The following is a 27,591-nucleotide window of genomic DNA, read 5'->3' as shown; positions in this document are numbered from 1 at the left end:
AGAATTCTATTAGAATTGATAACCCCTTTCAGGAAGGACCAAATACTGCGGGCACATTGTGAGTAAAAAGGTTCATTCCATCACAAAGTTATTATCCACGGGCAGATTGTTACCATTCATCACGTGCCAGAGATGAAACTCACTGTTAGTCAAGGGAAACGGCTGTTTCACTGCCTCGAAACAGATCAATATATGCCGCCATTTTCCTTTTGCTCCTCTGCTACAAAAAAGTAATTATACAGAAGAAATGTTGACAATCAATAGACTAGTCAGGTAAGGTTAAGGTCTGCTGTGGAGGCCAGCAGAGGCTCCTCCGTCAGCTGTCAGTGATGCTACTGAACTCAGACGCCCGCATGGGAACAAAGAGAAGCTTGTATGCTTCAGCTCCCTTTTACATTTGTGTTAGGTTGGCTGTGTCGAAACAGTTAGTATCAGTGCATGAAATCCAATGAATTTTCAAGTGTTTAAAGGTACGTGTGTGTGTTAATGTAATGCAATATTAAAATTAGACCTTTAAATATATAACAAAATATAAAACAATAACGCATATAAAAATAAAAAAAGAAAATGAACAAATACACCATTAAGCTGCCTTTTTTACTCTAACGGTGTATTCAAAAAGACTTTTGTTGCATAAAATAAAGTTGCAGTTTAACTTTGTCGAGAGAATTTATTGTGCTGTCACAGTACGGTAGTCCCGTGCTGCAAAAGTGCTGGACATTAGTCTTCAATGAATTCATCAGCATCGCCTTGACATCTACTTTCACTTTAGACGAGCCTGAACTTTATAATCCACTGGCAGGGTTCAGAGGTCAACAGCAGAGGGGACCAGAGGGCAGGGAAAATCACTCTCTCCCTGGAAAAAACTCTGACATCCAATTTTCAACTTGATTTATCAGTGTAAAGCTAAAATTGATAGGGTGTCATTACTGCACAGGGAGCTGTCTTGGAGAGATGTATCAAAGCCTCCTCATTTTGATTTAGCACAGCGGATCAATACAACCCTATACTGTTTCAATTTGAGGACTATTGATTTTTCTATGCTGACTCCATACAGAGGGACATTCATCATCAAGCAAGCATATAGTATGGATCCAACGGGCCACCATAGGGTCTGATCTGCGTATTTTTCAGGCAGATCATATGACTGTAGAGCAGCTGTTTTAACGCCGTGTACAGATCATTTCCTTATTTACCGCTCTTGCTGTTGGTGCTACAACACAATTTCCTAAAACTGTTTGCTCTAATGTGAACCAACAACTTAAAATCAACTGGCTGCAGATACCAGGAATTCAAAAACAGAGAAATCTAATACTTGGGCATCTAATGAGCAAAGCTGCAAACATGCGGTTTAAAAAAAAGAAAAAAAAAAACACTAAACAAAGAAAAGTGTCAGTAGTCTGACTACTGCCTTCCTATGAATAATTTTGTTTATAATATATCCTACACTAATGATAAATATCCCTTGGCATGTCCCCAGGCAGAACTTGGGAGTTAAAGGCAAAGCAATCTCTGTGCAAGACGGTAAAAACAAACATTACTAACTAAAGGTTCACTCACTCACTCACACACACACACACTCACTCACTCACTCACTCAATCACACACACACACACACACACACACACACACACACACACACACACACACACACACACACACACACACACACACACACACACACACACACAAAACAGACAGCCACCTCAAAATGCTTGAGGGCTTTATATTTTACAAGAGAAGCATAAATGGGAAAGTTAATGTAGCATTGAATAAGACTGAGCTGCTGAACTGCAACACTGCCTTGAGCTTGTGAGCATATTGCATCATTTTTCTTCACCAGCGGGTTACCATTAAATTTGAATTTGTTGGAAGTTTTGCGGTATCATTTACAATGCACCCACGCTCAATAACCTTTTGTTTCAATGCAAATGCTATGCCTCTGAGAGAAGCTCCATAAATATTTGAACAAGAGCCCAGAATTCAGTCCAATAGATTTCCATGGGTAGTTAAGGTTCAGTCAGTTTTAAGAAAATCTGTACTTGGACCCTGAGATCCTCACAGTCACGGTCAAAATATTAACATAATATTAAACACAGTGTTTGGATAAGGTCAGTTTTTCTGCCATTGTTCTGGAAGCAATTGCAATACATTATTGCCTCTAACAAATCCAAGTGTCAACGGGAAATTGCAGCATGTGATGTCAATATACATGCATTTGATAAAATTAGACTGGCTACTGCACACAATGTTCCGTGAGTAGAAGGATAAAGAACACATTTAGCTGCTTAGAACATCTACTGATTTTGATGGAAAATGCTCGAAACATTAAAAACATAAAATAAAGCTATAAAAATTAGTAAAACATTTTTTCATATTATGAGGAAACCTGGTTTAAGATCTGAAACAAATTCACGCTCAGCAAACCCAGTCGAACATCTGCACTGTATCGTTAAAACGTAATAACAAACTTAAAGCTACTGTTTCAGCAAAGATGCAAAAATTTGGCAAATAAGCAGCTGCGGTTTGTGAATTCATTTTATGTGAACAAATTTACTACTACTGTGCATTTCTACAACTGGCCTGTATAATGTGATGTGGATATTTAACTCAAACTGCCTGAGGCTTTCCCTGCACCAAGTCATTGCTCATAGTTCTGCTATTATAAAAAACTGCATGCTTTTTGTCATATCTGTAATTCCCAGCCATAAGCCCAGAAGAAAACAAAACAGCTTGCTGTGACTCCTTTGTTTGTCTAAAATAACTAGCTGTCAATGCTTCTAACCAGCCCTGCATCCATGGGACCATGTGGATGATAGTGAAAAGTAAGCAGCAGAGTGGGAGAGCTGGTGGTTGTTTTAACAGGGCCCATGGGGAAGGCTGCAACTACCACCAGGTGCTGGGCTGTGTTACTGAGAGGGTCAATGAATGCCTGGACAATGCTGCAGAAACACCCCAACCCCCGCCTTCCACCCTGGTATGTTAGATGACTGGCCAATCAGCTGTCCCCAGAGGATTAAGCCACTCGGCACTGTAATTGCATTTGCTGACCTGATTGCTGACCCTATCGGATCCTGGGAAAATGACATTAACTGGTGGCCCTATCCTCTGACTGCAGAGTACTGTGAACAGGTAACTTTTGTCCTGTAGGTTGTACCTAACATTGAGTGGCTATAGTTTATCTTGAAGTCTTAACACCACCCCTGTAGGTCTGCAGTTAAACTTGTTCAAGTGTGGGGACCTACCTCTGGGCCAGCGTGCCCCAGGCACCATGCTTGTTGGTGAGGATGTTGACGATTTTCTGCTTTAACTGGTTGGCTGTTACATGGTCTCTGTGCTTAGCGGCGCAAATCAGGTGGTCACACATCTTCTCTTCCTCTTTTCTGTCAGCAGCATACTGAGCACAGTTTGACTAATTTCAGATTTAAGAAAAGAGAAGAAAGAAACAAAATGTGTTAATCTCATTCTGTATTTATATATTTAGGTACAGTATCTACCATCAAATTTAATGCTGGACATTGTTCTAATAGCATTTGAGAATGTCTTACTTGAATAAAGTCAGAATAATATATACACTCTAATGGAGCATTTGTCACGCTGAAGAATGTTATAGCTTCATTCAACACACTTGAGTGCATAAAGATATTAGTGGACAGCTGAGAGATATATTTCTACTCCCTTGGAGGAGGGCACTAAATCACTGCAAGCACATGAAGGCAGTCCATTGCCTAACTGTGGACAGATGAGGCTTCCTGTTAGGTAGCTTTGGATGGCGCTATTAGGGGAGAAGAATATAGCCTGTCAGGGTTTACAAAGCTACAATGCCATTATATCAATAAAATGTTTATGCTGTCCGCTGGTATAGCAATGGGTTAAAATGTGAAGATTTGCAGTTATCTTCTAAAACAAACTGTAAGAATGTGTAAGAACATATTGTTTTATATAATTCAAATCATAAATATAAAAAAAATCTACTTGTCAGAATGTTTAAATAAAATACAATGTGTAAAATTTGCAGCTTTACTTATAAACCTTTTTCCTGAAGTCAGCGCAACAGAAGCGCACCAGGTAGCTAAATGTAAACTAGAGGAGCACATGCGACTCTGTCTCACTAGGCCACCCTGAGGGGAACTCTTGCTAATATTCGCAATCTAATTTGCTAACAGAAGCTGGAAGTTAATTGAATTTCCTGCTTTAAAATTTGAATTCTGTCAGATATTATACTTCAACATATACCTCATAAAGCGGATAACTCAATCTCCGCCCGTCACCTCACATTACAACGTGACGCCGTGACAAATATCAAACATTATTTATCACTTAAAGCATATGACGCGTCTTCCTGACACCAACTTAATTGTAAAACTGTCTTATCTGCGTCCTGAATCTTCAATCTTGAAGAGTGGGTAATAAAGTAATGTCAGGCCTAGATGAAAAGTGTAGGCTGTCTGGAGTTGGCAGACAGAACGGATGGGGCCAGGTACACTTCCCCCTTCTCCTGACATTGCATATCTAACCGTCTCTTCCAGTTTATCTAGTGGGTCAAGGATCCTCAAGAACTGTATATCAAGCAGCTGTTTGAGGATGGCTGCTTCTCCCAGATAAGAAACTCATCACTACTCATATGTACAAGCTGTTAACAGAGCTGGCGGAATTGTGTGTGTGTGGTTTTGTTCGATAGCAAACACACATTTTGATTTTGAACAGTCAGACTGGTAATACTTCATAACAACTGTCGTTGCGATAATCGCATGATTATAAAACTTTGTGAATAGTTAAAAAATGCAGTACAGTGTATTTTGGGCTATTATAAAGTTGTAATGTTGCTGTTTTAAATATTTTTGTTTTAAAGTAAGCAGGTGGTGTTACAATTTAAAATCAGAAGACCAAAAACCTGAAAACTACGGTTTATGTCCTATTTAACTCTCAGTTTTGTTTTCTACTCTAGTCTATCTCACAATTACTGCGACCCCAACCCTGTGGGTATCGCCAAGATAGCCCAACAATATTTGAAACCCTCACTAATGAGGAATTAAACTTTTATTATGATACCAAATTAAACAAGTGTATTAATCAGATTTGTAATATCTACCAAACCATCCATCCACTTTTGTTGTCTAGTTCGGGGTAATATAGCACGGAGAATATTGTGCATTCTAATGATATCTGAGTTCAATGGTTATCATTTCTCACCTCTCTCAGCTATGATGTCAACACGATGCAAAAATAATTCATAAATCAAAGCTGCTCACTCTTTCACAACAGCAGTTAGCTCTGCATGTTTGATATGGTAGATATTTACACTGGATAACCTTCCATAAGAAACCCCAAAGGGATCTGTGTCTCCTCCTGGGATAAAACAGGAGATGTTTTTGCTTTTTAAATGAATGTGTAAACCACTACACAACTTGCAACTTTCTAGTACTTGCTTTCGCTTTATGAAATGCTTTAATTCTTTGTGGCAAACATTCAACACGATGTTGGAAACACTCCTCAGAGACAACGTTTGGTTGACTCTGTGGAATCCTTTAAAAAACAGTTAAAAACTTTACTGTGTAAACAAGCTTTCTGTTGACCAATGCTTTTTACATTTTTATATTTTTAATTTACATTTAAACTCTATATTGTGTATATTGTGCATTTTGCTATTTATCCCTCGATCTGGGGCTCCACGCAAGATCTCATCCCGTGGGGTCAAAATGATCATGAGAACGGTGAGCAAAGATCCCAGAACCACACGGGGGGACCTGGTGAATGACCTGCAGAGAGCTGGGACCAAAGTAACAAAGGTCACCATCAGTAACACACTACAACGGCAGGGAATCAAATCCCGCAGTGCCAGACGTGTTCCGCTGCTGAAGCCAGTGCATGTCCAGGCCCGTCTGAAGTTTGCCAGAGAGCACATGGATGATACAGCAGAGGATTGGGAGAATGTCATGTGGTCAGATGAAACCAAAGTAGAACTTTTTGGTATAAACTCAACTCGTCGTGTTTGGAGGAAGAAGAATACTGAGTTGCATCCCAAGAACACCATACCTACTGTGAAGCATGGGGGTGGAAACATCATGCTATGGGGCTGTTTTTCTGCCAAGGGGACAGGACGACTGATCCGTGTTAAGGACAGAATGAATGGGGCCATGTATCGTGAGATTTTGAGCCAAAACCTCCTTCCATCAGTGAGAACTTTGAAGATGAAACGAGGCTGGGTCTTCCAACATGACAATGATCCAAAACACATCGCCCGGGCAACAAAGGAGTGGCTCCGGTAAGAAGCATTTGAAAGTCCTGGAGTGGCCTAGCCAGTCTCCAGACCTCAACCCCATAGAAAATCTGTGGCGGGAGTTGAAAGTCCGTGTTGCTCGGCGACAGCCCCAAAACATCACTGCTCTCGAGAAGATCTGCATGGAGGAATGGGCCAAAATACCAGCTACTGTGTGTGCAAACCTGGTAAAGACCTATAGTAAACGTTTGACCTCTGTTATTGCCAACAAAGGTTATGTTACAAAGTATTGAGTTGTATTTTTGTTATTGACCAAATACTTATTTTCCACCCTGATTTACGAATAAATTCTTTACAAATCCTACCATGTGGATTCATGGATTTTTTTTTCACATTCTGTCTCTCACAGTTGAAGTGTACCTCTGGTGCAAATTACTGACCTCTGTCATCATTTTAAGTGGGGGAACTTGCACAATCAGTGGCTGACTAAATACTTTTTTGCCCCACTGTAGCATTACACAGTTGCAGCAGATTTTTTCCACTGCACATCCATGATTAAAATCTCCCTTCCCGCCACATTCCAAAGGTAAGCTACCATGACAATGAGCAGTGAACTCATTGTCATAGTCATAAAACAAACAGACATTTACAGCAAGCATATAGCCAGGTAGTGGTATTTAAGCAATGTTTAGTTGGAACTAAGGGGTCCAAGAAACTTTTGCCACACCATGACATCACACGCAGCCTGAACCATTCGCACAGGCAGGATAGATCGATGTGTAATTGAGGCCCTACCATTTAAATGTGGCAGCAAAAATTGAGACTCATCAGACCAGGCAATATTTTCCCAACCTTAAGTTGTCCAATTTTGGTCAATCTGCACAAACTGTATCCTCATTTTCATGTACTTCTGTACCAGTGTGGTCTTCTTCTGTTTCAAAGTTCAGTGTGTTGTGCATTCAGAGATGCTCTTCCGCATATCCTGGCTGTAAGGAGTGGTTATTTTAGTTATTGTTGTCACTAACAATCCCGCCATTTGTGCAAAATCACTTGCTCTTTTCCACAGTCTGATGTTCACTTTGAACTTCAGAAGGTTCTCTTGATTATGCATTTATAATTTCATTGAGTTGCTGCCATGTGATTGGCTGATTTGAATCAATGAGCAGTTGAACAGGTGTACTTAACAAATGGCCAGTGAGTCTAATTTATTGTAATTATTAACCTTCAAATAATAATTTGTTGTATTTGAAAAAATACTACTTACTTTCATAACATTTATTAGTGATTAGTGCTTTTATAAGGTCTTATTACTCCAGTGTGCACTTCTTTTATTATGCCACTTAAACCCTAGTGTTTCCTTTCATATCTCAAATGATGGTTTGATGGGCGTAGGCTAAATACAGACAATGGGATTTTATCCCCCGAGTTAGTTGGCAAAAGCTCATATCAAAATCCTAAATTAATATTGCCGGGATCCCTTTGCCACCAATAATTAAATTTTATACGAGTTGTAAGAGCGAGGATTTAATCCTCGTGAGGACACAGAGGGACACGATTACTGAGCATATAAAGTTGAATGCCTGTTTTATACTAATAGGATTTGTTTAGAGCTCATTAGCAGATTGTCAAAATCTATTTTCACAGCAGATGGTAAAACTGAAATTTGGTCAATTGAAATAGTGTATTTACTGTTGATTCAGTAAGCTGTACAACTCTGGGCAGGCCTTTAATGCTTTCAGAAGCATAGTTTATACCTCAAACTCTGCATGTTTGTGCACGTCCTCTGCTCGCTGTCTGTTGAGGATGAATTCAGCCTCGTTGGCAACCCGGACTATGTGGTCCTTCATGGCATGGCAGAGCAACCTTTAATATTGCAAAGAAATTTAAAAACAGGAGAAAACATAAGGATTTTAAAAATTACTATGCATTTCAAAGACACTCCAAAGGAAAGCACAGTGTAAAGGTAAATTTAGCTTGTCAGGACTGTGTAACATTCTGCTTAGTGAGAGAGGAGACTGGTAAACAGAATCATTTGTCTGAGTTATGTTGCAAGGCTGCAGGTCAGTGACAGACCCCTCTGTAGCATTAAGGAGGGAATAGAGTGTCATTAGAGCACTGGAGCCTGTCTGCCACGCTCCTGATTGACTGAGCATCCCTTCCCACTGACCAGAACATCAACCCAGAAACTGTATTGCTGACAAGCCTGGCGGTGGAAAGCTTCTCACATGGCTGAGTCTAGACACTCCGTGGTCTCCACCCACATTCACACATAGGTTCCAGTACCTTTAATAAGTGAAAACACCCTGGATATTGTGTGTAGATTACATGCCATTTTACACACCATTAGGCCAGCTTTGTTTTAATTAAAACACCCCTTGTTCCTCTTCAGTGCTTGATACAGATTGTAATTTTCCCTCCCATCCCAAGGAGAGGCAGTAATCCCAAGGCTGCATTCATCAGCTGCTCTCGCCTCTTTAGTTGTTGACAAGCACTCGTTAATAGACAGAAGTTCACTGTTCAAAGACAGAGGCTGACAACGCCAAGCTTTGTTTCGAAACCAAGAATAGATGAGAAAGCAAGTTGACAAGTGATATTTGGAGATGGAAAAAAGACATTTACGCGCTCCACCAGACTTTTTGTGGTATTATTTCATGCATAGAAAACACTAATCAATCACCATTCGCGCCATGACGGAGTGAGGGTGCTTAGCTGCTACAACAAATGCAACTAAAATTTCATTATGTCAAGAGGGGGGCCTGATTATCATTAACATTTCTACTTTCTTTCGCTACAACAAATGTCTTATCATCAGTCATTTCAACAGCATTAAAGTTAAAAGGTTGTTTTTTATTTGTCTTGGTCCTTTGACTGCTTCCATGTGTGGATTGCACCTCCTGACAGTGCCTTTAGCAGAGGCGCCTCTCTCATCTCATGTTGGCATTCATTGACATACAACTCATGAAACACATTAGTTATAAAAGTAGTAACACACCTTTCTTTCTCAATAGCTATTTAATATGATAATGTCTGGTGCTAGAAGCAGCAATAACTTAATGAATGCTCTCTTTGTTTTCACGAGGGGAGGATAAATGGCCTCTAAAGTGGATGTCAGATCTGATTGTGGAATAAGCTTAAATAAAATATCCACCTAATCAGAGCATTGTTAGCCTGCCTGTTAATGGCTTGGAATTCAAACAGCTGCATTATGAAACATAGCTGAATGTTCTGTTGCACATACAACAGATACAATGTCTATGTCAGCCACGCCTTGTAAGGCAAACAGATTTACCAGACTACAGCTACATATACGTCTGTCTAGTTAAGCAGAATAGGTGCACAGAGATTTGAGTAAGACTGGAAAATTATGTGTCTGTCAGCAGCACCCTGGACAGCGCCGTGTGGCCCTACTGACTGAAGCTCTTTGTTCCCGAGCCAGCGGGGGACTCAGAAGCCTGGCTGGGCTCAGGCTTGAACCCGGGCATCGAGGAGGCCTGGCCAGATGGGTCAGCAGATGGGCAAGGAGGCTGAGCCGCCCCTGATCTGCTCGACAGAAAACACAGTCTGGCCACACCCAGGGAGGAAGAGGGAGGAATCAAGAAAAACACAGCAAAAAAGACAGAGGGACAAAATACAAGAGGAGGACCCGAGACTCTTATGTTATCCTCTCACAACAATCTTATTTACTTTTACCTCCAACAGAGCAGCCAAGAGGAGCAAGAGGTTTATGGGCAATCTAGTAAAAAACAGGGGGATTAGTAACCCAGTGTCTGGCCTTGTTGTTTAATCTTATGTATATTAATAAACTGATACTTTACCTCCCTTCATTAATTAGCTCAATGAATGCCAGTCCAGCATTCTTTTGAATAGAGTTCTGCCACTCCTGAAGAGAAAGAAAAAAATATTTATTACTCACACAAGGACTGCCCGTGCATCTAAATTACCATAAAGCTAACAGAATAATACAAAGAACACATCAGAAATCTTTGCAAAGCACATCAAAAGTTAAAACAGACTTTGCATCCAATATGCAGCAAGATCATTCGGAAAAGAGTGACAAGAATCACATTTCGTCATGAAAATTTTATATTTGAAACTGCAATTTAGATACAGTTTCATAGCTTGTAATTCAAGTACATAAAAAAAGCATTTCGTTGATATATCCTTTGAGGAAAAAAAATAAAGTGATAGCTATAAAAAGCTGAAATTCTGCACCACATGTAAGACCATCCTTTCTTCCTCTGTGAAAAGATCTGTAAACACAGGAGAGATGTAATTGTGGGATGAAACTGTATCCTCTCGCTTAAATACAGCCATTTCCTCCGTCCCTTACAGTGACAGATTACTGAGCGGGCTCACTGAGCCCTGCAGTGAGTGCCTGGAAGGAATCCGAGTCCTGGGCCAGAGTGCCAGCACTTGCTGTCTCACAACATGCTCTGGAAATGATTAAAAAGCAGTTTGAGCGCGCGCCTTTCACTGTGGGAAATTCAGCTCTCCTGTAACCTTACTGAGGTGCAAATGGAAGAGAAAATAGAGAAGGCCACAGTTCAAAGAAAAAGGGGAAACAGAAGAAAAATGAAAGGAGAAAGGGTTTTAGTTCTAAGGGCTAATAATGTACATATAACTTAAGGCTATTCACATATATAAAGGAACCTTTGAACATTGTTTACCGAAAAAGCATTAAATATAACTGCTATTCCCAACTGAAAGACTATATGGTGGTATATAATCTACATGCAGAAAAGAGGTACACACTGCTTGTTCCCTGTGAGTGTCTGGATAAGATAAACAGCATTTGTTTAGTATAGTACTAAAATAACTGACATTGACATTATTATGTATGGGTACGTGTTTTTGTACATAGTTGTTGTGACTGATACATACTGGTTCGCGCACGAGTGCACAGTCTGACCCTACGATGCGTTAAGTCAGGGAGATGGTGCTGACAAACTGCTGAGCATCTGGTCTCCAAATGTTCCCCCTGACCCCTTTCCTGTGCTACAGTATCTGCCTGGAATAGGCTGTTGTTGATTTGGAAAGGGATCATGTACAGCCAGACTTCCAAGGTTCCACTCGCACCATGCTCACGTGACAAAAATAAATACGGAAATCAAGGCAGACGTGACACTTGGGCAACACCGGGAAAGTGGCAGCAGGTCAGAGGAGGTAAAGCATGAACTAGTCAAATATGCTATCTTGTCTGAGGTATGCTTGTTGACAGCTGAGATAGCACTTCAGAGACTCTCTTTTTTCTTTTTCTTTTTTTTAGCTGGAGTGCACAACTCCCAGAGGAGGCTGCCTTTGATTGCAGAGATTTAAAAAATCCTCTGCAGCCCATTTGAAGGAAATTAGGCTCGACGTGCAGCTCCTTAAAAAGAGATGTAATTCTTGATGTAAATGCAGACCATGACCACAGTGCAGCACCTCTGGCTATGTAAAGTTTGTTTAGTAGTTTCGCCAAGAAAAACGAAATTTTAAAGATGCACCAATAGTTTGGCCTTTTGGACATGTCTGGTTACAATTAAAAAATAAAAAAGGCTTGACATATTTTTGTCTCATTATTATTAGCTCATAATTACATATCAAGCAGGCATATCCAGGATTACTACTTCTTAGTAATATCCGAGCAGAACTAAAGTCCTATAGTGACTTGCTTATAGCTGAGTTTAGTTTCCACACACTACAACTCATTTACACTGTATTTGATATGATATAAACTGAATTTAGCTTTCTGGGGGAAAAATGCTTCAGTTGGAAAAAACTGAAGACTACAGTAGTCTACTGTATACAAATGAATTTGCTACAAGTGGCTAAAAAGTGCCATAATACTAAAGAGCAGGTGAGTTTGTTGAAACGCAAACGATACTAAGAAGTGTTTGATGCTCACTTGGGGAAATACTGGAATTCTCCATTGTATCTTTGAAAATCCTACCACCTAAAATCCCACAACTCCTGTCCCAGTGAACAGCTTGATGGCCTTGAGAGGCATCTCTCTCTTCCCACTTTCATCTTCCTGAAATTCAGCAGGGCACTAAGTATTTGTGGTGTTTCAATCCAACCTGTCAGTATGCGGGAGCCTTTGCTTTTATCTACTCTGCTTTGCTCAGTTGTACTCTCCACATCTGGAGGCCTTCCATCACTAAATCTCTGTGGCTCCACTCTAGATCCCCCCCTGTATGTTTAAGCTGTTACAAGAAACAGAGCTGCTTGACCCTTTCATTCAGCTGCCCAGACTGAGGAGAGACACATAGTGTCTGCAGCCATGGCCAGCAACATAATGATTGCTGTGATTAGTATGCATAAATAAGAAAAGGCAGATCATTAGCACTAATTTATTCATAAAAGTGACAGGTCACAAAACAGAGAGGGACTAAAGGTCATCTAAGTGCCCTCCTTGCTGTCTTAAAACATTAATGTTAAAGTATGTGAGGGGGCATGTCAAAGATGGCATTTTATTGTGATAAAAGCTCACCCTGCATCTGACAAGACTCGCTGTGCTTTCTAAAACCAGCTGAGATTCAATATGTGCTACCAAAGACATCAATTATGAGCTCTTTGCACTGCAGTTATTAATCAGATTAAGGATTGTCTCTGCTGCTTCTGACAGCTGGTCAGCACATATGAGCTTGGTTCCCTGAAAAAAGTAATGAAGAACACACTGCTAATTATCTATTTTTACATCAGTTAATTATACCAGCTGGTAACAAAAGTGGAGTATATACATAGAGAGAGTGTATTATAAGGATGAAGAGCAATTGTTCATCTTTATCTGAACAGTTTTAGAAGGACACCAAACCGTACAATCTAGTTTCAAGGCCTTGCTGTCTGATCGATATCTCAGCCTGGGTTTCAGCCCGCGAGCCCCTAATGGCAGGAACCTCTGGAGCTGCAGTAATGCTATCTGTGTAACGGGGGGTGGACTCAGACCCTTAACAGCATGCTGATGCTCTCATCTGCAATAAATCCTAAAGCTGGAAAATGCAACTTCCCACAGACAGAAAAGCAGCACAAAAAGGAGCCCATCAAAAACCATCAAAAGAGCAACAATAACTCAAAACTGGCTCCCCCATTTACGTACATTTTTTGGTGGAAAGCCCCTGAATAATGGCCTCCATATAACAGAGGCACAGCTCCCTGCCGAAGAGCCCTTTGGACTATGGATACCATGGAGCACACTTCGTGGCAATCCACCTCCTCAAGACTTTGGCCCAGCAGTCTGGATCCACAGAGGCACCAAGTAATGGCTTCCTTATGGGCTCCCGACGCAAGACTGATGGGCTGACAGAAGGTATGTTAAATGTCTCCTGTTCTAACTGCTACATCAGGGCTCTGACCTTCCCTAAAACATGGGCTTAACAAGAGATTCAGAGGGTCAGCTCAAAGGTGATCAGTCACTTGCAGGGTTGGCATGAGGTGGAGCTCATTCTCTAAAGGAGAGCTTGGTAATAAAGCTCTAGGGCGTAGTGAGAAAGTCGGTAGATTCTCAGAGATCAGTGTGTGTCTGTACCATCCGTTTGGACAATTAGCTTAAAGAGGGAAGAGATTAAATAACTTGCTGTCTAACATGAGCCCTCAAAACTGAAGCAAGTCTTAACCATAAATGTGTATACTTTCAAAATATCCACAACTTGGACTGGATAAAGGGTATATCTAATGTGCATGTCTCTGTTTAAAATACATCTTTCAAAGTAAGAGGTGAGTGAACTAGGTTATAGCAATGACCATGTCTAATTTGCCAGTACAGAGTGTCAGCTTATATTGATCTGCAAAGGTTGAAACCAGATCCTTGCACGTCTCCACAGAGTGTTGGCAGAGAGTATGTTATCAAGAGTAGCAGAGTATAGAACGGCCTATTAGACATGAAAAAGAATGGCAGATAGAAAAAGACAAAGAGAGCCTGGGAAGATGAAAACTGTGAAAAAAATGAGAAAGAAAATGCTCACCTGAGAACAAAGGAGCATGACGAGCTCCACCACTGAGGTACTTGACTTCATACACACTAGACCTTTGGAGATAAAGCAGATGAAAAGAAGAGACATTAATCTTGCATGTTAAAGAACATAAGCATACAACTGTTGGTATGATAAGGTGTAATCATTTGGGCAAACAAGATAATATATAAAAAAAGAAAAACGCATAGAGCACAACACCGACATACAGTACTCGACTTGTGCAAAGCTACTGTATATAGCCTCTTTTAGCATTTTTGCCAACCCTCCCCAAATTGTGTTCCCAATTTGCCTGTCATAAAATTGTAAAGGAGAAAAAAAACGACAGAACAAAAAAATACATCTGCAACACATTTACATACGAGCACTCCAACCCCCACACACGCACATCCTTCACACATGCCACACGCTCACAGAAGACATTCACAGCTTCTTCCCACATCTCCATTTGGTAGACGGTGAGCCGCTGAAGCAGACAACTCTCTAATGAAACATGGGCAGGTGTGAAAAGCTCATTTGTAGAAACAATGGCTGCAACTGGTCTCGTATTCTGCACCTCCAGCCCTTCTGCTGCACTCGGCGAGAACCATTAAAGGTGCAATCATTAATAAAGCAAAGAAAGGAACTCTATAGTACTCATTATAGGCAGGCAGAGCAAAAACACCTATGCCCCATGGATGTTGTTGTTTCATGGATGATGGGGAATCCACCAAAGAAGATTTCTAGGAACTTTAAGTTTTTCACAGTACAAATACTTAAAAACAAAATAGTATTCATGTAGTTGTAATGATGGCTTATTTAATAAAATTATTAATAGCAAAATAGTTTTGCATTATACTTAAAAGCAGAGTTATCTTTGATATTATTCGGTTTTATAAAGTATGCAAAAAGCACCTGAAGACACGGGTATAAAGAATAGCCTAATTATACAGAATAGCTTAATGAGAAATGCACGAGTGTCTGCTGTAATAGCACAGAAAACAATAAATAAAACAATCACATGTGTGTCCAAGGTACAATTTGCTGTCCACATGTAAACGCAGCAGCAGACCTACCTCCAAAAGTCCAAACACTAAAACTGCAGTAACATTTACATTGGTTGACATGCCTGTTAAGTATGGGCACCGTTTGATAACAATGATATATACTGATAATATTAATGCACTTGTGTATTTGTAAACTATGATATGTAAACATAACATATTAATATATTTTATAAATATGAATTTAATTCTAATTACATGACGTTTCCCTTCATGGCTTTTTATTTATTTCTATTTATGTTTTATTATTTTCTGTAATATATATAGCATATGAGTTGGATGCTTATATTAGACATGTGCAATGGGCTCAGGCCTCAGTCTGCTCTAAATCTTCTTCAGGCAGTTTTTTTTTTTCTTTTTGCTGTTTTTTTGTTTGTTTGTTTTTTTTTATCTTGGCTCTGTGTGATGTCAGTGCAGTGGTTATCCCTAATATAAACATCTCAGCCACACAGCTCTGGCTCTAAGCTTCTGTTTGCATGAAACAGCCAATCAGAAAAAAGTTCACTGCCACCCTCGATGTCAGCAAAGGGAGAGGAGCTGAAACTGATTGTTTTAATAAAATAATGAACAGAGGGGCTGCAAAAAGACCTGAGAGCACTGAGATTAATAGGGATTATTTTGAACTTTGAATTTGAATTGTACAAGGGTGGAAAGCCAGGAACGAGCATAAATGGTCCCCTTTAAAGGTCAACTAGACAAAATTCAGCAGAAATGGTTTTACTTGTGTGATTAAATGGTATAATCTAACACAGAATGCAAAATATTCAAACCCTGGATGGATGGATCTTTTGGTCACTGATTCTCCATTGAGTTCTATTCATGAGCAGAGACTGTCCAAGGGAACATATTGTAAATACTCTAAGAGGATGTGACCCTTCTCTTGTACACAGAGTGCCACAGTTGACCTCTTGTTATAGCAGTGACACGCTAAGCCATAAGTCAGTCCGGACTGACACAGTAGTCAGGTGGCCAACTGACCCTGGCCTTGTGCTGGTAGACAAACTAAATGCATTCTATTTAAACATGGCCTGCCAGTCCTTTCCTGTAAACAGGGCAGGGTTAAGGCATGGGTGAATGTGGCATTGTGGGGTGATGTGCCGGCAAGCTGGGCCACTCAGGGGACAGCAAGGAGCAGGCGGCAGGCATCACAACAGCGGCAGTGTTCGCGCACAGCTCTTACCCAACAACTCCAAGTGTAAAGCTCAGTGTGCACACAACATAATTGCTGCAGTGACCACATGTCTGCAAAGGGGGTGAAGGAATAGAGTGAGGCAAAGGGGCACACGGGGCACAGGAGGGCTTGACCCCGAGCAATCTAAGGAGTGATGGATGACTGGTAATTACTGGTAAATGGAGCGCCTTTGCACTACAGCACAGTATTTCAACTGCGGGCCTGGGAAGGGTCGGGAAGAAAAGTAGATGACGAAAAGAGACGAAGCAAAATCAGTCATGAACAGACTGAAACTAAGATGGGCTGAAGTGGCTTGATAAACTTCCATATAATATAGGTGTCCAAGAGCAAGTGTTGATTCTGTGTATTTGCAGTGTTTTGACTGGTAAACCTGCTCTAATCCCTGTCAGAGTTCACATTTCACAGACCCAGACAGGGTTAAACATGTCTAGAGTGCTGAGGCCCGAGCTGTCTATCTATGACCTTGTTTGTGGGGTTACAGTCTGCAGCCTGAGATCAGCTCTGGTTTGTCAGCTTGGTCAGTCTGCTGACAGACTTTGAGTGAAAGGGTAACAGACATATTCACACTTGTCAAGGCTTTGCTACCTGATTTTTCATTCCTTTCTCCTGACACTGAGTGAGTAGACCAAGCCACATGTGCATAGCATACTCACATTTCTATTTACTTATGTATATATGTATGATATACGGCTGACTTGGAGGAAACCATGCTTGTTTGTGGAACTTAACTGGTTGGAATGGAAACATTTTTAAAAAGGAGTCCGTAATACCTCAAATGTCCTTTTCATGAGCGCAGAAAGTACTTAATGCATCATTTCACCATTCATTTCGACAAGACTAGTTATATCAAATAAAGAAGACCCTTCTTATCATTAAACATGCCAAAGCTGATTATTTTTAAAAGCTTAAATTAGATGACAATAAAAGATGCTAATAAAAAGATCCATAAAATTTCAGATCCAACATTGCAAAACAACAAAAACCCTAACTAAATGCAATGTTATTCAAAACATTAAAATATTGGAAATGCATTTTTTAAATCAACTGGTTGTGTAAACAGTTAATGAATAAAGTATGCCCCTGGAGAAAAGTGGACAATGGTGGTCAGTAAATGTGGGTCAAAGTATTTCTCTAGCAGGGCTTAAATAACAGTCACAAGAGTGCGTTCTGGCAGCATCCTGTCATTCTCTGCCAGTGTCCACCAGTGTCGGTTAGGTTACCAGCAAAAGAAAAGACTTTTGCAATCCGCATTCAGAGAAAGCATTTTGGGTGCAAGTTGAGAGAGCGGAGACCACCCGCGTATGTTTTGGACTACACACAAACAGACAAGCATCTGCAAACACACACAGTCTCACTCATGCGCGTGCTGACTGCGGTGGCCCTGTTTTCTTGTGAATACAAGCCAAAACAAGCCTGGGGAATAGAGTGGTAGTGCACACACATGTAGGCATAGAGCCCTGAGGTTAGGCACAAGTAGCACTGTGAGAGGCTGCCAACCTGAGGCTTGAAGAAGGGACTGGAAAGCTTCACGCAGCCACCAGGAAATAGAGTGGAGTGCAGCAAAGAGATTTCACACTTCTGCAAACACTATGCACAACCAAACCAGTCAGTGCAGCTCTATTTGTAAAGTGACTGCTGTAATACCGTTTTAAAATAAAATAATTAATGCCATTAAACCTCGTGGCTGCACAGAGGCACGTCTAGGTCAAACATTCAAGAGTACATTTTAATAGCAACAAAAATGACTACGGTAATACAGAAACATTTAAGCACTTATACTTCATTGTAATAAAAATGTGCGTGCATATAGATTTTACTGTGCACAAAAAGGTTAAAGCTTACCCTGAAATTAAAAAAAAAAAGATTTCAAAATCCCTTCTAGTACAATGTGAGTTGGAAAGAGTGAGTTGGAAATTTCATCTTATTTTGGCACTAAAAATAATGCAATGAGGTGGCAAAGGCTACCAACATTTAGTTCAAAATGAGATTGGTTTGACAGTGAAATGCTGATGGTTACATCTAGGAACAATATGTGGAAAGAATTTGAGAAAAGAATCATGAAGAAAACAAACACACACATGCCACAAGATGAATGAAAGGGAAAACAAATTTAATCAGACCCCCAGCTTGTGTGCAATATCGCAACTCTCCTGTCAATGTCTACAGCATCCAAAGTTTGGCAGCCGGTGGGGTGACTGGGACAAAAATGTTAACAGCGCACTAAGAATAAAACGCGCCATACAACATCTGTACCTTCTATGAGCAACTCTTGTCCATGGCTGCCCAGCAGGGTGCGAGACAGAAAAGGCGCAAAGTCCACAAAGATCTCTCTCAGCAGGGGTGCGACTTTCTCCAAGGCCCTTTCTAGCTTTGTAGTAATGCTGTCAGAGAGCACATCAAAGTAGAAGTCAGAAAAAGAAATTAGACACCTGAATTTCAAAAAGAAAACTTGAAAGAGGTCATTCTTTTTGCTACACTATCAAGGAGCAATAAAAAAAGGAGCAGTGAGAGCCCCACAGTTCACCCGGTGTGCACAGCTAACAGCACTTAGTGTGTAGTCAGACTGTCAGAGTCAGACTGGTGGGTGCAAGAGGTAACCAGCACATTTCAGAGGATGCAAACTAAGCCAGATATCAATGAGATTGTGGCTGCTATCAGCAGAGATGTTAGTGAGTGAAGATTTAATGTTATTAAGAGCCATGTGAACTCACATCTCACTAGCTGTTTGCATTCTTTGTTGTGATATGTTACCAGAGTTGCACTTGAGATCACAGTTGTTCACTGCAGAGGAAGTTCCACATCTTTTAGACAATCACTCTATGCCTCTGGCTGACATTATCTAAGAACCTCGGAAAAACTGTGAGCTGGAGTCATGCAGCCATACAAACTGAGACGGTGTACAAGTAGAGATACAGTATATCTCCTATGTGTACACACACACACACAGAAAAAAAAGGACAACACGAGGAGAGCTGAAGCTTGTTTTCCCAGCTAAGATGGACAGAAAGCTGCAGAATACAGAAAAACAGAAAGAGAAGAGGGACGGTTTATGTGTAGTGGAAACCCGCTTCAAGAAACCTGGGAAAACATATTCAGAGAGATGACACACTAGCATAAAGTGCAGGATTCAGGAAGTCTAGGTAGCTAGCATAGATGTCCTTGCCTAAGACACTGTCCTGCACCTCTGGAGGCTGTCTTTAATCCTGTCAGGGAGCTAAAGGGTTTGAGCTCAGGAGGTGTCAGCTTCTGACGTAGTGGATTCTGGTCTACTTCACAAAAGGCACTGAAATAGAGAGAAAAAAAATAAAGAAACCACAGGCAATCCTTCCTTCATGATGCTTTGGGACTTAAAAGTTGGGATCATGAAGTCATTATATTATAACAAAGAACTATGGTAATAATCAGATTTATTTGTTTGATTTCAGTAGACCGAAGCAATCTATTCAGCTCGGCTGTGATCTAAAATATAACACAGGCATCAGTAGGTTCTGTGGTGAGATAGTACCATCATTGACTTCACAGTTACGCTAAGTGATGTCGGTTACTGCTGCCATGGCAACTGAATCTCTATTCCTGTGGCAGAAAACACTGAGGCAGAGCAAGAGAGGAGAGCGAGACTCTGGAGAAAGACCTCGGCTCTCAGCAGTCGGTGGGAGAGTAGATCTAAGGATGTCTGTCACAAACTATTAGAGCGACGGGAGAAGATGAGTCAAGGTCACAGCCAGCTGTACTCAAGGTAATACACATGCACATAAATTAGGACAAACTTTGCCACAGTGTTAACATAAAACCACTATTTTGGTTTTTATATATACATATATATATATCGATACACACACACACACACACACACACACACACAAAATGCAGAAAACTATAGAAAATCTTGATTTAGCACTTTGAGGAAACTTTAAGGAAAAAACACAATGTAGAAAAATCTACTTTCAGGTAGATTTTATACAGAAGTGACACAGTTTGACTAAATGAGTTTGGCTGAATGGAAGAACTGTGTTGTACCTCATGTTTTCTACTGTGTCCTCAGGCATGGGGGCCACCGTCTGCACGGCCGGCAGATTCTTACTTGTGGCTCCATTGACAAAACTGGAGGAAGAGGAGGTAGAAGCAGCTGCGTCAGTGGCTCCTGCGGGAGGAATAACAGAAGCGAATCACATTAATGCAAGGCAAAAATAATTTCAGATTTATACAGATGGCTGACAAATTAGAAGAAAGACGTCCATTAGGCATCTTATTATGATGTTAAGCCTCTAAGTGCTGCAAAAGCACGCTACGGCACTTGCTTTTGATGATGGTGGTGGTGTGTAACTCATTGGTGCACTTTCTGCCATATGTGTTCAACTGGGTCAAAATATGGTAAGTGTGAAAGCCATCACACATGGCTTGCATAATTTCTGCACTGATCAAACCATTCAGTGGCCCCCTAATGGCCTTTGAATGCAGGCATTGTCACAGTGGAAGAATACCACTTTGAATCAGGATATAAAATTTCATCTCAGCATAAAGGTGACCACCAAACAACTTTGCACTGATTTTTAGTGACCCCTCCCACTAAGTGAACAAGTGGATACAAGAAAATGCAATGCTATGTCTTATTGTGTTTTAACTATCCTTGTCAAGTACCAAGCAGAAATATTTAGGTAACTAAAAATAGACAGTAAAATGTGGTCAATTCAAAGCATTTAAATACTACCACAAGATTTGTTGAAGAAAGAAGCAACGCCTTATTCAAAACCATTGTCTATCTTCAGGGAAATTCCATTAAAGTTACATCCAGTGCTTGTAAATGTTTTTAATGGCACACAGATTGAAATGACTGAAAGAAAATGAAGGAAGGATGGGAGGTTATAAAAAAGCAGCCACAATCTGGCCCCTGACAGTAGACTTCAGCCCAAATTTCAACCAAGTAGAACAAATTATGCACTTTAACTAAATCCAAGTGCAACTCAGCTGGTTCAAACTTGTGCCAGCAGGGACACATGGAACTGTTTTGTTTAGTAAAACGACAAAGATGAAGAATCAACCAACATATCGAACATATCGGAAAAGCTTTAAACAAGCCAAGAAATTTGGATATTGTGACAACTGTAATTTAAAGGTGAAACCTGAGTCAGAGCTTCTTGGCAGCATAGTCGCAAATATAAAATCATTCTGACTGTCCTTTTGAGAGGTCAGACCAGTGAGAATGATATCATGTGGTCTGGGTGAGAGTCTGTGGATTTAGCTGAAAGCACACTTTCACTTGGGTACATTTCTCAAATTCCTTCACAAGGCCTCAGAGAGGAGAGTGATTTGTATTACCATTATTACTATTATTGTTGTTATTATTATTATTACTATTACTACTACTACTACTACTACTACTACTACTACTACTACTACTACTAATAATAATAATAATAATAATAATAATAATAATAATAATACAGCACACTAAAAGGTGTTTGAAATCCTTTGTGCTTCTTTGTGTTAAGTGGGGTATTTCAAAAGCCAGAGTACACTGGCCCTGAGGTGAATCCTGCTCAATGCAGCACAGCCTCGGGAGAAGCAATGTGACAGCAAGGGGGGAGAGGCCATTTAGTCAGTCAGATCAGAAGCCATGCACCATAAAAAGTCAGGGTATGCAAATTCACTTTTGGCAAAACAAAAAAAAAAAAAGATTTGTTTTCTGTACAGTTGAAGCAGATTAAAATTAGGGTGGTGTCTAGACAAATCCTGGTGGCTAAACAGCCATTTTCACTCTCAGAAGCACAGGGCTGCTTTGGGGAGTCAAAAAAGGTAAAGAGTGCCATCTAGTGATAGCAAAAACCACCTGCAAGGACATCCAGGATCACATGATCATACACAGTAAAAACACTTTGTTCTATTCCTAGAATAGCATCATTTAACGGAAAATCGGGAGAGGTCAGTAAGATTACAAGTAATTGCAACTTGTAATCTTAATACTGAAGCAGTATTATGTAAATCCTAGCAAGGCTACTAGGACTGAGTGTAGGATTTGAACAACGTGGTTTTAGTCCAGTAACCTTGTTTGTAGCATACCCGTAGTGTTTATCATGCTTTTGGGGGTCGCAGAGGTAGCAGCAAAGATGTTGGGGGTGCTGCCAGTTGTCAAGCCTGGAGAGGTGCTGCTGCTGCTTCCCAGGGTGTTAACTGCTAGGCTGCCAGGGGAGGTTTTCTTCACAGGCACCACCACACTCCTACATCAAACACACACAGAATGTGTCTTCTTTATATATGCACCAAAAATGATGCATTAAAAACTAAAATAAAATGACGTTATTAAAAAACACAGAACAGCTACAGTGTGTTGTAATTGCTGCAGGTGTATGAGATTCAAACTGTACATTATAAAAAAAAAATGCTAACACAATTGACTTATATTCTTGATTGAACAGCATTTTAAATATGTTTGGATCCAGAATTAGGCCTTTTATATATGACATTCTGCTTAACAAAAAGAGAGAGTCATTTGTTTTAATAAACAGAAGGTTTAAAAAAAAAAAAAAGTAACACAGTAACAGTTAAAAAAAAGGATATAAAACTAAAGGAACAAAACAATCTACAAAAAAAATATGGATGAAGCAAGACGCAAGTTTAAATCTTACAGGAATAAAAAAAATGACGTGTTTTTAAATAAATTAAATCAGATGATAGCAGAAAGCAATTAGCATGAGCAAACCTGGTACCAAAGTCATTCATGTTTTAAGGGGGAAAATATCTGCATCTCTTACTCCTTGCAGGGCCTGCCACTACGAGCATGCGGACACATTAGTCAGGGCATTTGAAGGGTAAACATCCTGCCCTGTAACTCCATCTTTCAACGTAATGCATGCAAGGCAAACTTAGACACACATGTACACATGAGGCTTAAGTAAATAAACATGAGAACCAGCCAGCGAGCTACTACATTCCCTTACATCTGCTCTTGCCTCCAGTGGTCCCCTGGTGCAGCCTGGCCTGAAAACATCCCCAAGTCGAACAAAAGACTTTCCAGAAGCAGATTTGGGAATTCTCTACTTGGCGTTTATTCTATCCAGAGCCACAGAACATAATCTGCTTCACAGTCAGAAACTATATGAAGGGTGTAGGCATATTATGGCAATTACTACTGGTTTTACTTTGTGTTCCTAGATAGACAGGAACACAATAGAAAATAAAAATGCAATCAAAGAAACCAAAAACTTAAAAAAAACCCCAGCTACAATCAAAAATAAATATGCACATACGGAAGTCAAAAATTACGGGTGGCTTTTTCATATAAGCTACTGCACAAAACAGAACATGGTATTATGATGAAAGGGACATTGTTTATTAACTTAGGAAATAAAGCATGTTGCTTAGGATGGAAATGACACTTGTGACCTTATGTAATGACAAAAGAAAAAGCACAGGCACACCATTAAACCACCAGACTCCTCAGTTCACATGCAATCTGACTGGCCAAGGATTAAAGATGATCTAGTGAACTTGGCTCTGCAAGAGCTCCCTGACAGAGAAGAGAAGGAAAGCTTGTCCTTATCGGGTCTGCAGTTGGCCTTTGGGTTTGTGAAGGTGCCAGATAATGTCTCGTCCAATCTCCTGCAGTTACTCTCTGTGACACAGGCCAGGCCTTTGCTCTGTCACGAGCTAAGCCTGTTGTCATCTGAACCAAATCCCCAGAATCCTTCCTCCACAAAAACAACACAGACGATTGTTGCTGTTTTGTATCTACAGTCACAGATCATGTAAAACATGCCCTGGGAAACAGAGTTTGCCTTGGATGCGTTTCAGGCTGTTGGGTAATTTATTTTACTGATTCTGCTCAAAATATTAAAAAGTATGATGTTTAATTTCCCCCCAAAAAATACCTCTCTACTTTGTCTTGACGGAGAGAGAATATTCATAAAGCAGATATAATTGCGCATTAAGCAGAAGGTGCAGCCCTGGTGACAACGACATAACAAGCATACAATAATAAAAATAATAGTGAAAGAAAAAAGCAGTTGAAACTTACACACAGAATAACAGAGAACGAGAGAGCGCCAGGAAAGCTTGAAAGCCTCCTGAAATATTAATATCTCCTGGGATACAGCTGTGCTCTGGAGAACACTGATGACAAGTATCATTTATTGAGCAGATCTTCATAGTTCTCAGTGAAATATCATTGACAGATTTCATGTTTTGATTGCAGGGGATTTTTGTGAATGTCCTCTTGTTTGCCACATTCACCCCTTCCTCACGTTCCTGCAGGGGCCTGCCCATGCTTTGGCATGGCCTGGGCATTACATTAGATCTACAGTATGTTGAGAAAACATGAAACTCTTTCGATGAATAATTCATTAGCCGGGTGCTCATGAATCATGTATAGATTATCTAGTGCATATTTTATTAATAGGATTGTCTTAATTGAGTTGCGGAGAATAAAGGAAGGATTAATCTTGAAATGAATATTAATGAGGTCTGCGGCTGTGAGGGATGACTGCAATGTAAAGTATGACCACAGAAATGTCTCCTTTGTAGATCTAGAGTAGGAATCTAATCTAATAGCACTTTATTCAGAAATACAAGGAATAAAGCAGCGCAAATGTGCTGTGGTAAAATTACACATGCAAATTTAATTTAAAAACAGTTATCGCTGCTCTTCTTCACATGAACAATCAAATATGTAGAGAGGGGACCAATAATATCTGAAATCTGGAGACTTTTAGCAGATGATAAAAGTAAATATTTGATTTTATTTTCATCCATTTAAATACAGCTTTCGAGGACTTTAAACCCCTCCTCTGTGAAAGTGTCTAGCAGAGGGGCCGCTGTGGCAGCTGCCCCTGTGCACTCCACTTTCAGCCATTTTTCCCCTCCTTCTTTTTGATGTTGTCTCTCCCAATCTATTTTCATCCTGACAGACAAATGAAAGGTCCGTCCACGGCTGGCAGTTCATTTCGCTGGCAGGTGGCAAACAATTAGACACAGCAAATAGAGGCTGGAGAGGGAGTGACATGAAAAGCATGAGACAAAGTTGTAAATGTGGTCAGGAGCCTTTGTGTAAAAGCATTTCAAAAATAATACACTTTGCCGCGGCGACTCATTTCAGGCTGCCACTTTCCATTAAGGATGTGAGCGGTGAGGACGATGGCTGGCTGCGGTGTGGTGCGTGGCCACTTCTGTTCAATCTGTCATCAACGCCCAGGAGACCCCCACCCTCTAAGCTGTCCAGTTTCCACATACCCCTTCATCTTTTCCCCTATTCATCAAGCTCACCTCAACCCAGCTCAGCAACAGCATGCATTAAGGCGAAGGGAGGCCCCCATTGTTGCTCCTGACCCGGTGGGTCCTCTGCTTTCTCTCTGAGGTCTGAACGCGAAAAACTCTGACCAACTAAGTGGTTTCCAGAGGAAAGGGTTAGTTTTGGTTTGTGCCAAACAAACTTAAATTACTTTGTGAAAAATGATTATTTCAAAACTTTATCAGCCACAGGAAACAGAGTTCGGAGGAACTGATGCTTGAAATCCCTGTAGAAGCAGGTTTGTAAACACACAAATCCAAAAAGATTACTGTGTGGTTTTATCTAATCCAGGAATTTAAATAAACTGCAGCAGACCCACCATGCCTCAGATACTCTTTTTAAACATGGGAATCCTTTGCTTTGTTGAAAGAATACAATACAAGTGGCCTGAAATGAAAAAAAGTGCTGCAAGCTACTTAGAAACCATTAGCGCTAAACTGGATGACTAAGGTAAACCCTGAGGATTTACATCACTGTTCTGCAGCCACTCAAGATGCTGCACACACCCAAACATATCGGCAGAAATCCGCTGATGATTCAACTCAAAGATTTTTTTAGGAAAGATCTTTTCTTTCCTATTATTTCTTAAAAACATGAAAATCAGACCCTTTTGTAATCCATCACAGTCGACATAAAGTTCAAATGTCATGCTTCATCCAGTGATGTAATGACAAACCAATGATACTGTGACTTTCATTTAAAAAATGCAAAACAAATGTTCACCTTGACAAATCTGAAACTCAATAAAGAGTGTTCACTGATTTTCGTGTTGAAAAGAAAAAGGAGGGATTATTTGCAATAATATCTTGGCGCTGTTTAGCTGGCAGAGAAAAACTGAAGCACCATCATAGAAATGATTCACTTCCTCACCTGTCAAAGGAGTGAAACTGCATGGGCAGCATGGCCTGGGCCTTGGCAGCAGGGTCTGGATAAGATAAAGGTTCCACCCCAGCCTCCATGCCCTCCATTGGAGCTGCTACCAGACTCTTCAAAATCTCTTTAACATTGATGCCCTTGCTGGGCTGACTGATGCTGGTGACAGAGGAGGTCGGTTTCAGCACCTCCACACTAGAGGATTCAGACAAGCTCTCCTGGGACTTGTTCACCTCTGAAGAGAGTGTAGATATGAGGTCATTCACGACACTTGTCCCTCCAACGCTGTGGTCCACGTCAGACCCATTAAGGACGCTGGCTACCTGCTCCTCCCCGATCCCAGAGTCTGTGTGGGGAAGAAAGCTTTCCGTGTGGAAATCTTCTGATGGTACAAGATGGTCTTTACTGCATTCAAAAGTTGGAGCTGTTTCTGTAAAATATACACAGAAAACTGAAAGTTAAAAAGGCTGAGACTAGCGTTACCAACATAAATATAGTACATTCATTATAAATGATAAGTCTAGTCATAATTATTTTTCATTTATGACTGACTGAGTCAGAAATAAGTACGGTCTAATGTGTGGTATGTAATGTTTACTGGATAAACAAGTTAATTATTCAAACTGTGTCAATCTCTACACTAAATAGGGCACCATATATCACGCATTTTAAAAACACAGTAGTCTGACAAGTGTCAAAATAAAATTCAAATAGAATTTCTTGGCATAGAAGAAATTGGTATTTTTTAATGGTTTTTAAGAAGTTAAGTAAATATGATACCAGTATTTGTGAGAACAAATAAATTCCGTGGTTTGGTTTGCAATCGTCCCCAAATAGTAAATTTAGCATGTGTAGAACGAGCCACATGCCAGGACAGTTTCTTACCCACAAGTTCTGATTCTCTGGTGAGATAATGTTTTTCCCCCTCCATGGTAATAAGCATGAATCCTTTTCTTCAGCTTTCTTCAGCCTAAAGTCATGTCTATTTAATAGTTTGAGCTAGTATTCTGCGAATTTAAAAAACAAACAAACACTGC

General features: G+C 40.3%; 1 protein-coding gene across 7 annotated transcripts in view; it reads right to left on the bottom strand.

The window, feature by feature from the left end:
• The window catches only part of nbeab (neurobeachin b), a 210,689-nt gene that overhangs the window by 94,592 nt on the left and 88,506 nt on the right, over positions 1-27,591 (bottom strand). For 3 of the 7 annotated variants that reach the window (XM_076873355.1, XM_076873354.1, XM_012921638.4), the window contains 8 exons: positions 26,552-26,984; positions 22,459-22,616; positions 20,419-20,542; positions 18,655-18,782; positions 14,161-14,222; positions 10,036-10,100; positions 7,975-8,083; positions 3,246-3,412 (listed from right to left, as the gene is read on the bottom strand). In XM_076873355.1, coding sequence (XP_076729470.1) covers positions 3,246-3,412; positions 7,975-8,083; positions 10,036-10,100; positions 14,161-14,222; positions 18,655-18,782; positions 20,419-20,542; positions 22,459-22,616; positions 26,552-26,984 — 1,246 coding nt within the window. Of the gene's footprint in view, positions 1-3,245; positions 3,413-7,974; positions 8,084-10,035; positions 10,101-14,160; positions 14,223-17,898; positions 17,960-18,654; positions 18,783-19,564; positions 19,685-20,418; positions 20,543-22,458; positions 22,617-26,551; positions 26,985-27,591 lie in introns of those variants that run through there. The other 4 variants (XM_014410085.3, XM_014410087.3, XM_076873350.1 and 1 more) reach the window with 3 other exon arrangements.

The sequence above is a fragment of the Maylandia zebra genome, linkage group LG14 (assembly GCF_041146795.1).
Source record: "Maylandia zebra isolate NMK-2024a linkage group LG14, Mzebra_GT3a, whole genome shotgun sequence".
Lineage (NCBI taxonomy): Eukaryota > Metazoa > Chordata > Actinopteri > Cichliformes > Cichlidae > Maylandia > Maylandia zebra.
Note: the sequence above shows the minus strand (reverse complement) of the source record. Positions and strands in the feature narration are given on the sequence as shown.